The sequence below is a fragment of the Antennarius striatus genome, chromosome 1 (genome assembly GCF_040054535.1).
Source record: "Antennarius striatus isolate MH-2024 chromosome 1, ASM4005453v1, whole genome shotgun sequence".
Taxonomy (NCBI): Eukaryota; Metazoa; Chordata; class Actinopteri; order Lophiiformes; family Antennariidae; genus Antennarius; species Antennarius striatus.
In genome coordinates, this window is record NC_090776.1 from 21899296 (window position 1) to 21912938 (window position 13643).

At 38.8% G+C, this 13643-nt stretch overlaps 1 protein-coding gene across 2 annotated transcripts in view; it reads left to right on the forward strand.

Annotated features, from left to right (window-relative positions):
- usp10 (ubiquitin specific peptidase 10) overlaps window positions 1-13275 on the forward strand; it is a 34324-nt gene extending 21049 nt beyond the window's left edge. For both annotated transcript variants that reach the window (XM_068315121.1, XM_068315131.1), the window contains 10 exons: window positions 598-689; window positions 1208-1317; window positions 1397-1455; window positions 1542-1642; window positions 2460-2559; window positions 4094-4274; window positions 5230-5395; window positions 5994-6138; window positions 6976-7041; window positions 7493-13275. In XM_068315121.1, the coding sequence (XP_068171222.1) occupies window positions 598-689; window positions 1208-1317; window positions 1397-1455; window positions 1542-1642; window positions 2460-2559; window positions 4094-4274; window positions 5230-5395; window positions 5994-6138; window positions 6976-7041; window positions 7493-7680 (1208 nt within the window). In that variant the 3' untranslated portion in view covers window positions 7681-13275. The remainder of the gene's footprint in view (window positions 1-597; window positions 690-1207; window positions 1318-1396; window positions 1456-1541; window positions 1643-2459; window positions 2560-4093; window positions 4275-5229; window positions 5396-5993; window positions 6139-6975; window positions 7042-7492) is intronic.
- The last annotated feature ends 368 nt before the right edge of the window (window positions 13276-13643 follow it).

Genomic DNA, 13643 nt, shown 5'->3' on the forward strand with positions numbered 1-13643 from the left:
TTTTTTTGTTTTTGTGGATGAGGGGTTTCGCAAACCGATGCTGAACTCAACGATGTTGAGTTACGAGTTGATATTTTTTCCTTATTGTTTGGTGTACTGTGTATTTTACTTGCATTTTTTGTTTGAAAAATATTTCAAATCTAAAATGTTTTGTTGCCGGAAAGCTTCTTGTGAACTCCAGACACCAAATGTTGAATTTTGATTGTTTAAGCAATAATGCTACAAAATTATTTTCTATTTCTATTATCTGTGCTAATGGTGATCTTGGTCATCTAATGCCAGGTCCGTAAAATTCTTTTTTTTGACTGTACATTTGTCCACGTTACCATGGGAGCTGTGTTTTTAGATGGCAGTCTCCCTTCCTAGGCGTGGTACAGCAACTCCCTACTCCTGTTCTGAAAATCTTGTACATTTGTCACAAGTGGAATAGAAGAAGGAACAATGGCTTTGTGAATATGATAAGTGTTGTGTGAATGAAGGAATAATCTGATATTCTGTCAAAATACTCACAAAATCCTTCTTGCATATGTAGTCACTGTTTGTTGAAGTTGTATGTGGATACATGTATGAGATCACTGTGTTTGTTTGAACCCCCAGAACTTATTGAGAATGTGAAGTTGATACATAAACCAGTGTCTTTGCAGCCGAGAGGATTGATCAACAAGGGAAACTGGTGCTATATCAACGCTGTATCCTTTCACTCTTATTTTTGGTGCAGAGTTTTTGTATTTTTTTAAATGAAATTTTTAAAAACCTTTTGGCAATGTCTCCACATGGAGATGTGGTCAGCACAACCAGGTCTTTCGTCGTCCATTTGGTCAAACGATAAATGGCGTTAAGTGAAGCTGGCAAACTAGTCTAAACTTTAAAAATGCTTTTCCATTGTGGGATGTAATTCTTTGTCTTTGAATGACAGTCGCTAAGTAGCGAGGCTTAGCTTTCTCCTCAAATTTTCCATGAAATGGAGGAAAATACCAGCTCAAAAGATATTGACAATACTGGTGAAATGTATGACATTTTCCTTCTTTGAGTATAATTGTGAAAGAATAAAAATTTATAATACAGCTCAAATTTACAAGCTATAACATGACACAGGATTTTCATCAAATTAGAACCTCTTCAGCCACGGTGTCAAATTTAAAAACAGTCAAGCAGCTCGTATAATTTTTCCTACATGCCCTTTTCTTCCTTTATTCTGAATGCTCAGACTCTACAGGCCCTGATTGCATGCCCTCCCATGTATCACCTGATGAAGTCCATTCCTCTGTATAATGAAACACAGAGACCATGCACCTCCACACCCATGATGGACAACTTGTAAGTCCCATGATAGAAGATTGATTTGCTGATATGCGTTTGTTCAGAGACGTCACCATCATGTCTTTCCTTCTGATAGCATAAGACTGGTGAATGAGTTCAGCAACATGCCTGTGCCAACTAAATCCAAACAGCCAGGTAAAATATTCACATGAAAATACTCACATACAAAATATTCACACAAATTCATATACTTTTGGTATGATTTCTGGTATCCACAACAGTCGGCGAGAAGACCATGAAAGACATCCGGACCGGTGTCCCTTTTGAACCAACCTACATTTATAGACTACTCACCCTCATCAAGTCGAGTCTTTCTGAGAAGGTGAGTGGTGCCGCTTCCCTGCATTCATTGCAAAGCAATGCATCAAGATTTCTGCATTTTGTAATGACCACGGTGTTTTTGGGTACGCCTTGTTTGGAACAAACTGTTCATTTAAGAATTTGACAACACCCTTAATCATGTTTAACACATGCTGAATCGTTTTTTCCCAGTTTTAATGAAATTAGTCACATGTTTTTATCATTTAATATTTAATGAGAATAATATCACACACGAAAAATATGCCTGTTTGTGTCTTAATTACTGAATGTGTTCACAAGCATGTTTTAGTAGACCAGTGCTCCTCAGTTTTCTGTTCAGGCCCCCCGAGAAATAAAACAGTTTGTCCCCCTACCTTCCGCCAAGCTCGTTCTGTGGTGGGTGTTTGCTCGTTGAAAAAGACTCCAACATTATAGCAATACTCTATTATTCATTCATTCATTTATCGTCAACCGCTTCATCATCTGTAGCGGGTCGCGGATGCCTAGAGCCTATCCCAGCTGACTGAGGTTGTGAGGCACCAGTGCACCGCGGAGCGCATTCTCTATTAATCACAGTTAATGGCAAATTACGTGTATGCAGACGTGAAAGCGCCATTACTACCCATTATAACGGACGTGCAATTTCACTTTATTTTGTTATGTCAATGAAAAGGTAAACTGCTGTGCATATTCTCGTGAGTCACACATGTTCCCCCCCCCAGGCACTTCATCGTGCCCCCCCCTTAGTGGTTTCGCCCCACTATTTGAGAATCACTGTATTAGACAACTTTCTTGCTCGTGTGCTAATTGGTGCTCATGTTGTGGTTCTCTGCTTGAAGGGTCGTCAAGAAGATGCAGAGGAGTATCTTGGCTTCACTCTTAATGGATTACACGAGGAGATGCTGTCATTGAAAAAACTCATCTCACCTCAGGAAGAGAGTAAGCATCTTTTTACCACTTCAATAGAAATCTATTCTGCAATGAACCAAACTAAAGATGAGCATAAACAGGAATGAATCATCTTCTGGTGAGTTTTTTGGTAAATTCCTTTAACATCCATCCATCCATTCATCTTCGACGTCTCATCCGTAGTCGGGTCGCAGGGGCAGCAGCTTCAACAGGGAATCCCAAACTTCCCTTTCCCTCGACCATATCAACCAGCTCTGACTGAGTGATCCCAAGGCATTCCCAATCTAGTGTCGGGACATAATCCCTCCACCTGATCCTGGGTCTGCCCAAAGGTCTCCTCCCAGGAATGTGCCAGGAGCACCTCCCTAGGGAGGCGCTCTGGAGTTTTATCTGCACCAGATGCCCAAACCACCTCAGGAACAGCGGCTCTACTCTGAGCCTCTCGCGAATATCAGGTCACAGGCTGATGATGCAAACAGGATTACATCATCTGCAAAAAACAGCGATGTGATCCTCAAATGGATATGTGCCTCAGATAAAGAAATTTAATTATTTTAACTGATGACACGTGTGATTAAGTGGAAAGTTATGAAATTAAGAAAGAACTATGAACTCATTAACAAATAAAATCTTGGTTAATTTTTTGTTGCACCTCTTTTGGCTTTTATCAGGACCTGAATTCTCTGAGGCACAGTCTTCAAGAACGAAAAACAAACATCTGCATCAAGCTGGTTTAAAAGTTCTCTAATTGCAGCTGACACATGGAGACTTGTCATTACTTTCCACCATAAATTTTCCGTCGTAATGAAATCTTTGACTGTCTGTTGGCAATATCAAGTTGATATATTTCTTCTGAAGAATCTCTTTGACACTATTTGCTCATCCCTTTATCATTATGAAAAATAACTTCAGCATCAAACATGTCTTTGGGTGATGCAAAGGGAAAGGTCTTCAAGATTTTGATATACAGCTTTGAATTTTTAATTTTTTTCATAATATTGAATTACTTGGTATTTTGCTTTTCTGCTTGATTATGGCATTAATTCAATTTTTTTAATTTTATATTTGAGCTGCTTTTCGAGATACCACTTTCTGAAATGCTGTGGGATGGAAGTACCATGGGTGAGCTTATTTAATGCGTGTTTGTAAGAGCACGTGGTGCACATGTGTTGTGTGGGTATCGGTTCACATTGCCCATCGGAGCCAAAGGCATGATGCAATCTTCCACTGTGAATATTGGGTGGACCGCAACCCCTGGCGGTAATCCCGGAGCTAGAATTTTTTTGGAGCACACCCTAGACAAACAACTGTTATCAGACTGAATAGGCATCTTACATTCTTATCTCAAATGTGACGAGTGCCTTATACCTACAGTATGTTGTATACACAAATCCAAATTTTTCTCTTTAATGAACAGCTCACGAGCTCTAATAATGTTGAATTAAATGTAATATGTAAGCTGACAATGCACTCACACCATATTATTTTGTTCTCCAAAGTCATTTGACGCTCTTTGTCTCTAAAGGGAAATGTTTTGTCTTGTTTCTTTTTTTTTCTCGAGCAGAAGCCCCCATGCCCAATGGGCCTGAGTCTCAGACAGGTGTGGAGGAAGATGTCGCTGACAAGGAGGAAGAAAGCAGTGAAGACGAATGGGAGCAAGTTGGCCCCAGAAATAAAACTTCCATCACTCGACAAGCTGACTTTGTGCGCACACCCATCACTGATATATTTGGTGGGCACATTAGGTATGCTGACAGAGGGTTTTGAATGGGTTTCAAAAATCCATTTTTCTGTGAAGTGAAAATAATGTACCATGTATTTAGTGGGGAAAATGTGATGACTGGTGAAGTTGCGGATTTTTAGTGTTTAATTTTCATCACGCATCGTTTCTCAGAAAGAATAACAAACAGCCTCACCCTGTTGATGGTTATGTCTCCAGTTCTGAGTAAATTCATCAAGCTTAAGACAGAGTTGCATCGTCTTTATCTGTATTGGTTGTGCAGCTTATTCTAAAAGTTTAAGACCTCTTTTAATGGTGGTTTGTCACCAGACAAATTCAGATTTGTCCAACTGGCGTGAAAATCTTTCATAATAACAACCACTGTGGACCAATTGTGGTCAGAAGTCTCGACAGCAATACGTGGGACGCACATTCACAAACAAAGGTCTTAACTTTCAGACAAATCAGACAGTTAAGAACCTGAGTGGGTGTTGCCCGCCCAAATAATACATTCTACGAGGTTCTGGTCTGGCACAGTTCTGGTCTGCGCTGATTGCACAGTCTTTAAAGGAATATTTTCTCAGAAATGGTTGTGACCAGAGAGAACAGAATCAGGAGTGTATGTTTAGAGTGTGATGTGTATTCTTTCATCTTAGTTAAACCCCATAGATGTTTGTTAGTACTGTTCTGAGCAATTGGTTTTGAATCATTTTTACTATTTGAAAATTATTTTTCTTAGATAAAGCTGTGAAGCTAAATTTCCTTTAGGATTAGTATAGTATTTAGCAAAAGCATTTGGTCACGAGGGGCTTTACCAGATTACAACCAGGCTGATTTGCAGTCAGGTTATTCTTAGAAATTAATTAAAAAGCTGTTCATTTTGATCATTTCTAGTTGAATTCCTGTTAATTGTGAAAATACAATGGTATGTGTCACTGTTTTCTAATATGCAAGTGGTTGTTTTGTGTCTTTTATGTCAGATCGGTGGTGTATCAACAGAACTCTAAAGAGTCGGCCACTCTGCAGCCTTTCTTTACCCTGCAGCTGGACATCCAGTCGGAGAAGATCCACACTGTCCAGGAGGCTCTAGAAACCTTAGTGGCACGAGAGTCGGTGCAGGGTTACACTTCTAAATCCAAACAGGAGGTATGAAGGAAATACTCTTGAACACAGATTTTTGACATCGGTGTCAAATGTTATCAAGTGACCTTTATGTTGGTATTAAGTAATGTTTTTAGAGTATTTAATTTTTACACAAAAGATTTCTGATCTGATTTCTGATGGAAACATTTAGGATTTTTACCCGGATAGTTTCATATATAGATAAACAGATGGAATTATTGGAATGATACTGTAATTGTTTTGTTTGTTCTGACTACACAAGCGCTCACAACTGTTGAAAATACTTTAATGACAGTAGAGCTGGAACAACTTATGGTGTAACATCTGCTCCACAGCTGTATAATAGATGGATAAACCCATCATTCTAGTCATTTTAGAGATTGTAAACTTTGTTATACAGTTTTTTGTTCTTTCAAAAGCCCTCAAAATTTATGGACTCAGCAAACTCTTGCATTGCCAACAAAATAATACTCCTTGTTCTGTACTTGCAACATTGTCCTTGTTTTGTTCAGTCTTACATTACAAATACGTTTCAGAGCCTTTTCTTTAACGTTCTTTTTGGTGGTATTTTACTGCCGTTACAGTATGTTCTCTGACAACGTCTTCATGTCCTGGTTTTCAGATTGAGATCAGTCGGAGGGTGACTCTGGAAGAGCTTCCTCCAGTGCTGGTGCTCCATCTCAAGAGGTTTGTTTTTGAAAAGACTGGAGGCTGCCAGAAACTAACTAAGACCATTGATTACCCCGTTGACCTGGAAATCAGCAAAGGTATGAACCCACACTCTAGTGAATGCATCAGGGGTGGTTAGCTTGACCCTGCGTCTCTTGGATCACACATTACATTATTTTAACTTCTCTTAAGATTAGTAATGGAAATTTCACAGTTGGATATCTCAGCTTGGTCACGTACTGCATGCAAACATGTGTGCACATGCTAACAAAATTTATCCTTTTAATAAATTTTATCCTTGAACTTATGAAACACCAATCAATTTTAGCTTTTCTCTAATTAAGACCACAAGTTGGCTGAATTAACTTCAAGTGGCAGCACGATTTACAATCTGAAGATGATACCCCAAAGAACTACTGATCATTTTTATTAAAATAGACAGTGTTGTGTCTTTCTCAAGAGGAATTTTCTTCACTGTTGGAGTAACTCTTGAAAATGTCAAATACTCACCAATCAACTTTGGTTGCAAAATCAGTATCATGTGTAGTTAAAGGAAAATAACAGTAGATGTCCATGAAGGAATCAGACACAGATGGAATTAGGATTACAATTTTGAAGTGAAGTTTGTAAACTCCAGAAATTTGTTTTTTCCTACCACGTGTAGCACGATATCAGCACCACCAATTCACGCTATTCAAAACGGTGCAACTTATTTAATGATAAGTATTTTAAACCAGGTGCCCCATCAGTTACTAAACATCAACATGAAGGTGTGAAATTCTCATCTCTACAGTGGTTTTGTCTGTTGATTAAATTTTAACTGGCTAGGGATGAATATGTTTCAACGAATTCTATATTTGAAGAATTCAAACGTTATTGGAGAACTTCTTGTTGGAATCACTGACAAGATTTTTCTAACAATGATTTACTTTCAGAGCTCTTGTCGTCTGGAGTGCGGAGCAAAGTTGTGAAAGGCCAAAGAACTTACAGGCTCTTTGCAGGTACGCTTGCTTTTCATTGTTTTTACATAACATGTTACTCCTCCTAAATCAGCCTTAAATTCACCGGTCTTTGCAACATTTTGTCAATGTGTGAATTATTCATGATGCGACTTCTTTATCCATCAAAATAGCAGTACATTAGGAGTGGCTGTCCATCTTTGTGTAGAACCTAAATATTTAAGGCCTTCATTTGAGTTTGAGCATATGTCGAAGAAAAACCATCAACAATTACTGAAGTAAAAGTCATCTTATATTAATTTTTCTGTGTTTTATCTTTCTTTGGTGCCCACACACCGAACTACAGTATAATAATTAAAAGAAATGCTCTTTGTAACTTCTAGTATCCATAATTTATTTTCTTTAATCCTTGTAGGTCAGAAACAACTAGTTATGACATTAAATGAATTTTATACTTCTCTAATGAATCTTTCTCACCTTATTTCTTAACCAGTTGTCTATCACCATGGGAACAGTGCGACAGGTGGTCATTACACCACAGATGTCTTCCACATTGGTCTCAACGGCTGGCTGCGCATTGATGACCAGACAGTGAAGATCATCAACCAATACCAGGTGGTGAAGCAGGCCGGGGAGCGCACTGCCTATCTGCTGTACTACCGCCGCTTTGACCTGCTGTAGACACACATACACACAAATACACCCCCCCCCCCTTTCTCCTTGGCATACATGCAAGAATAACCCAATATATTCACAGATGCACACAAAAACATTCATGCTCAAAATGCACTTGTCATTAAAGTGCATTTACATAGGACACAAACACACCAAACTAATGAACAGGAACACTGCCCAACTCGTTCTCCTCTTCATCCCTCTTTTCCCTGCTTTCCTGAGAACCATCTTTTCCAACACCTTCTCCTTGTCTTTTTTTTTTCTTTTTTTAAGAAGAGAAACAAGCTGCGTTTCACAAAGATTTGCCTGTGACTGCTCTCTTCTTTGTGCACCACTGCTGTTTTTTTTTGTTTTTTACTTTTAAAGCAACAAGGAAGGACTGTTGAATAAACAGAGGTAGGGGTAGGGTTTACAGGTTCGGACCTGAGACTCACCTCTGGCCCTGCGCACAGCTTTGCTCAGAAAGCGAACATTAGACTCACAAAGGAAGAACTACACCACAAGCTGCAAGTGGACTGCTGGGCTAATTTCTCTTTTTTGAATGAACTTTTTAAGGAAACGACCCAGATATATTAGTGTTTGCCTTTTAATAAAGGAGGACTATTGCCCTAATGAATTTGCAGCAGTTGAAAAGTCTTTGAATTTGCCGTGGTGCATTGAAAAGGCTCAGCACCAGCATTATCATGAGTCTCTCCACCTGAGATCAGATCGTCTTTTTCCTCTTCGACCAACAGCTCCTTCATTTCTTCACTTTATGAAGCATTTTAAAGGGGAATTCCTCTGTATTCAAACTTTGGTTCTACATGTTTACATATTGGAATGTAAAAGATTCATACTCACCAGTTGTTTGGTATTTGTTGAGCAGATCGCCTGTCGACACTCCTTTGTGGCAACTCCATCAAAGCTTGTGCTGGGTGCATTTTGCGACTCTCAGTCTGAGATCCTTAGTTATCTGTCTGGAAACATGAGAAAAAGGAGGCTTTTGTGTTTGAGTAAAATTAAATTTTATTTTACATGAAAATTCCTGCTTCTAATTGTGTGACAGGTCGTTGCCTGACCTTTATTGATTATTTAGCCATAATGCAGGAAGCAAATGCCAAACCCTTCTCTTCAGCTTGACTCACTGTTTCCACTGTTGTTTCATCAAACTGCTCCACTCTTCTCCTCGAGCAAGATCTGTTTTTGGTTAAAGATTTTTAGTCTCCAAAGAGGACTATATGTAGAAATCATTTTCAGTATGTTGATAGACTAATGGTCTCAGCTGGTGAGTCGCAGTAAAGTACTATTAGTTGACTTTGATAGAGTTGCTCAAAAAGATAAGGTTGAAGCATTCTACTGGACTTGTTCCAAAGCCTGTGGTGGACATGAATTTCCACACCAAAATATGTAAATAAAGGGCCCTGGTTCAAAAATATTGGAATCCTCTTTTAGCGTTGGGAAAAGATTAAGTGGAATGAATGCAACCGAACAGTTTCTGTTTTTCAGAGAGATCCTTGTTGTGGTGTCTGGGTTTAGATTTAGAGAGGCTAAAAAAAAAAAAAAAGCGCTTTAGAATTTAATAACTAAGCTTCTGTGCACAAAGTATCAAATGATTAGTGACGACAATATGACAGGCAAATCCATATTTTGCAAATATTTAGATTTAAATGTAAAAAAAAAAAATCTAAAAATATGAAACTCTATTGGACTGAAAACTTGTTTGGGTCCTAAAGGACTGCACTGGTTTTAAGTCTCAGTTCTTGCACTGGAGAGATGGCAACCAATCAAGACAGATTCCACCGCTAAAAACCTGCCCTTGTTTTTGTGCATTTTTTTTCTCCATTTTTTTTTTTTTCACTCTAAAGGTTCCGCCTGTGTGTAGATGGCTTATCACTGTAGTTTGGAGCCACTCTACCCCCAAACCCAGCAGGAAATGGGGGCTGCCTTAGGATCAGTGTGTGATGTTTTTCCACTCAGTGTCAAGTCAGTCTGATCGGACGCCAACAATACGTCTCATGTGTAAGGAGTCGGGACGGTACCTGACACACGTGTATTTACTGTCTTGTGGCTCAGCTTTGCCTCCCGGTCCAGGAAATTGAGTGTTTGGGTAATTGGGTCTACATCTGTGGTAGGCTCTGCACAAACATCCAGAACCACGTGCACACAAGAAGATAGTGTTAGCTGTTGTTGACGATATTGATTTTTTTTTTTAAATCATTCATTGATCTTTGATGATTTTTGTTTCAATTGCTAAACCTTATTAGATTATTCTTTTCTTTTTCTTCTCATTGTTTATTGGATGTCCCATGCCCTCGATCCATTCAGAAAGATATTTTTATTTGAATCGGTTTTTGGATTGAATTCACAGGCTAAAGCACAATTTATGAATGAAAATAGTTTTTTGGGGGGTTTTTTTTGCTCTATTTCCATTTATCATTTTTTTGTTTTTATGATGTTATTTTTTATTCCAACCACCGGTATCAGAATCTCAGTATTATTACAGAATGAGCTGAAGTATTTCTACATGATTTAGTTTTGTGTACATTGACTTTCATCCGCAATAATATAAGATGGTGGTTGTCCCTCAAAAAAAAAAAAAAAAAAGGATTAGGGCTCCAACTGTTAAAATAAGATTTTCCTGTACTAACATTGCACCACAAAGAGTGTAACTATGTTTAAACCTTTTGATTTAAAATTTAAGTCACGCTTTTTATTTATTTTTAAAGACCAATGTTATAGTTTCATGGGAATTATCAATTGATGTCAGCTGGACTAAACATTGTGGTGAAGAGTCTGATTTGACTTTCCCAGGTAAACCAAAGGTCTTTGTTATTTAGGTCCCACTTCCTGACTTTCTGTATAAATTCAAGCTTTATTTTGCCTTTGCCATCCGAGGTCTTGTAGCCACGTGTTCGTCACAGCTCGTGACTCACACCATATACGAAACTGAGGCATGCCATTTAGACTTTCGGTACATCTTTACATCCACAACTTAAAAGGTCTTTCAGTTGTGCTTCTGATTTGAAAGTCAAATCTGCACAAAGTGTTTTTATTTTCTAATTTTTTCCTCCCACTTATTAAGAATGTGATGAGAGTTAGGCCTTTGAATGGACACCTGAGCTTTCTGTTGTATAATTTTATTTCAGTCTTTCGATGCTGGTCAGGAAATGTCGGTGAAATGCTTCAATAATGTCTGTTTTTGTTCGTGCTCCTAACACTGCTGGGGATTGTTAGGAAAATTGACCTGAAACAAATCTATACTGTCTGTTAATTTTAAATCTCCAGCATTCTATTTTGTTAATTGTTCAAATAAAGCATTGTGCAGAAAACAGTTTGCTAATGAAGTGTAGTCAGGAGATAACTTTGCTTTTCTTATACGGCAAAGCATCTGCAGTCTACACTCTGGACTGACCTATAGAACAGCGTGCACAATTAAAACAATAAAACAACACAGCTTCTCGCTCTACAAAAACCCTGCTAATTGTTTGGTTCCTGTGTCCACTTGTATCTGTGGTATTTGTTGCATGTTCAGTCTCCCCCCTCCTGTGGTTTAGTGGCTGCTGCTGCCCACAGGGCTGCCTTAAGGGCCGAGACTAAGCTCTCTTGTTTACTTTAAATTGAGAGCAGACCCGTGATTAAAAAATATCTGTTGGGTTTATCTGCCTACAGTACTATTTATGCCCTTCTTACTTGGGTTTTGCCTTCTATTGAAATCTGGGTTAGCTCTCAGACTTATAATTAAAAGCAGTATTTTCCTTGTTAATGTCAAAAGTCAGCGAATAACATTTTAATAGCGTAAAGGGTGTACTGAATGTTAAACCCACTGATAGACCACCTACACTCACAAGTGTTTTCCTCAGCCTTAAGGGATGTTGTGCATGATGCACCCCACGACCCTCATTTGCCATAAGTGGTTGGTTGGGTGTCGGAACATGAAGCACATTCAGATATTTTAATGCAGCATCTCCTGGGGTGCAGAATGAGGAGAAACACTGGGGTTTTATTTAATGTCACCACTGTTGACTTGTGGAGATGAGTAACAAAACGCTGGGTGCTTTCTGAAGACACTGGAGCCCAGCATCTGTGTACACCTAGCTTCCAAACAGTCATCAGTTTGTGCTGTGAGGACTCCAGTATTTTTTTGGATTGTCTTTTCTGCCTATCACACAAACACTTTCCATCAACACACCATAAATGTCATTAACTTCTGTCGTGACTGGGTTTTTTTTGAAGTTACCAACCTCAGAGGTGGAATCCCTGCCATGCACTGTGTTGGTGCCACTCCGTTTAAGACGTAACAGACCACTAAAGTATACAAAAGTTCTGAACACAGCGTTCTTGTGTGTGCTTACTTTTGGTTAATCTGGATTTCCATCACATTTTTATCCTAACAAAAGTATTTTTTTAAATACATTTTATGTTCATTCACCCGCTGCTTTGGTTTTTATTCTCAGTCTCCACATCATGTGGTCTCTTCTGCACCAGCTTCGCCTCCACTCTATCTCATCCTCTTGCATCTTGTTTAGAGCCCCACCAGCAGTCCCAGTTCCTCAGGAAAGTAAACATGGCAAGCAGCATTTTGAAAGACCTCCACAAGCCCCTGTCTAAATACTCCAACGCTCAGCTTTGTGTATCAAGTACAGCTCTCCAGTGTGTGTGTGTGTGTGTGTGTGTGTGTGTGTATACTGAACTTGAATTTGAAGGCATAAAAAATAAAAAAAAATACTCCCACCTCTTTAAGATCATGAATTTCTGAAAGTAAACAAGAAAACCTTGTTTAAATGGTGGAATCGTGTTATCCTATTATCCTCTGCTGAGACTAATGCAGGGCTGTGAGTTTCCAGTTTCCATCTGGCGGGGTAAGAATTGTGTGTCTGGGTTGATGCAACTGAATGAAGAATAACACAACAGAAACCATTCTCTTTTTTTTACATTAAACTACTACAGACCGGTAAATGATACTAGGTATCAAAGAATCATGGACGGTTATTTCTCAACATTCTGAAGGATGGTGAAATATACGGTCAACTTTGACCTATGAACAGTTAGAAGAAGATATCAGTGGGATGAGCTTTTTTTCCACATTGGATTGAAGATGAATCGTGACTGGTTTAACATAAGTCATCAACGTGAGATGATGCTGGGGGAGGTTACAAAAATACAACACACCAATCATCAAAACACTACTTAGAATATGTGTCTTAAAGTTAACACATTTTTAAACAAACTATGGTCTTTAGATTGCGTTCAACTATCAACTAAAATATTTTGTAAAATTTCAAAGTATTTGAGGATTTGTTTTTTGCACTTTTGGGTTCGTCAGCATCTAGTTATGATGCCACTAACCGCTCTATGGAGGAGCTGTAGTTCATCCATTGATGGAATAACCTGGTCATTCTGTCGATTTTGTTGCTGAACCTGGACCTGACCGACTGCAACAACCCCAGATCAGAACACTGCCCCCACAGGCTTGTTCAGTAGGCACCAGACATGATGGGTGCGTCACATCATCTGCCTCTCTTCTTACCCCGATTCACCCATCACCTTGAGTTCCCTTTGCATTCTGCATGTAGAAATGCTCTTACATACTGTACTTTCACTATTAAACACAGACCTGATTTCTCCTGTTGTTTTTCTTCAATTTGATTTCACCAAACATTTAAGTGATCACCGATCACGACCATTCAGGATTTTTTTTCCAGCCACCATTATTCTTCAAATCATTATCATTCCAGTTTTTACTAAAACGTTGGACAGTTCTCTTAGATACTTTCTCTGCGTGAGGCAGGCCAATGATTTGACCCTTTTCTAACATACTAATATCTTTTCCACGACCACGGGATGCGTCTTTTTACATGGTCGTTTAAGAAATGAGAAACACCTCATTGAACCTGTTTGGTTTAAATAACTTGTTGCCAACTGAAAGATAACCGTAGTAATTATCCAGTAGGAGGCTCGTACCTGTTTGCTCAGTTAAATCCAGGTGGAGA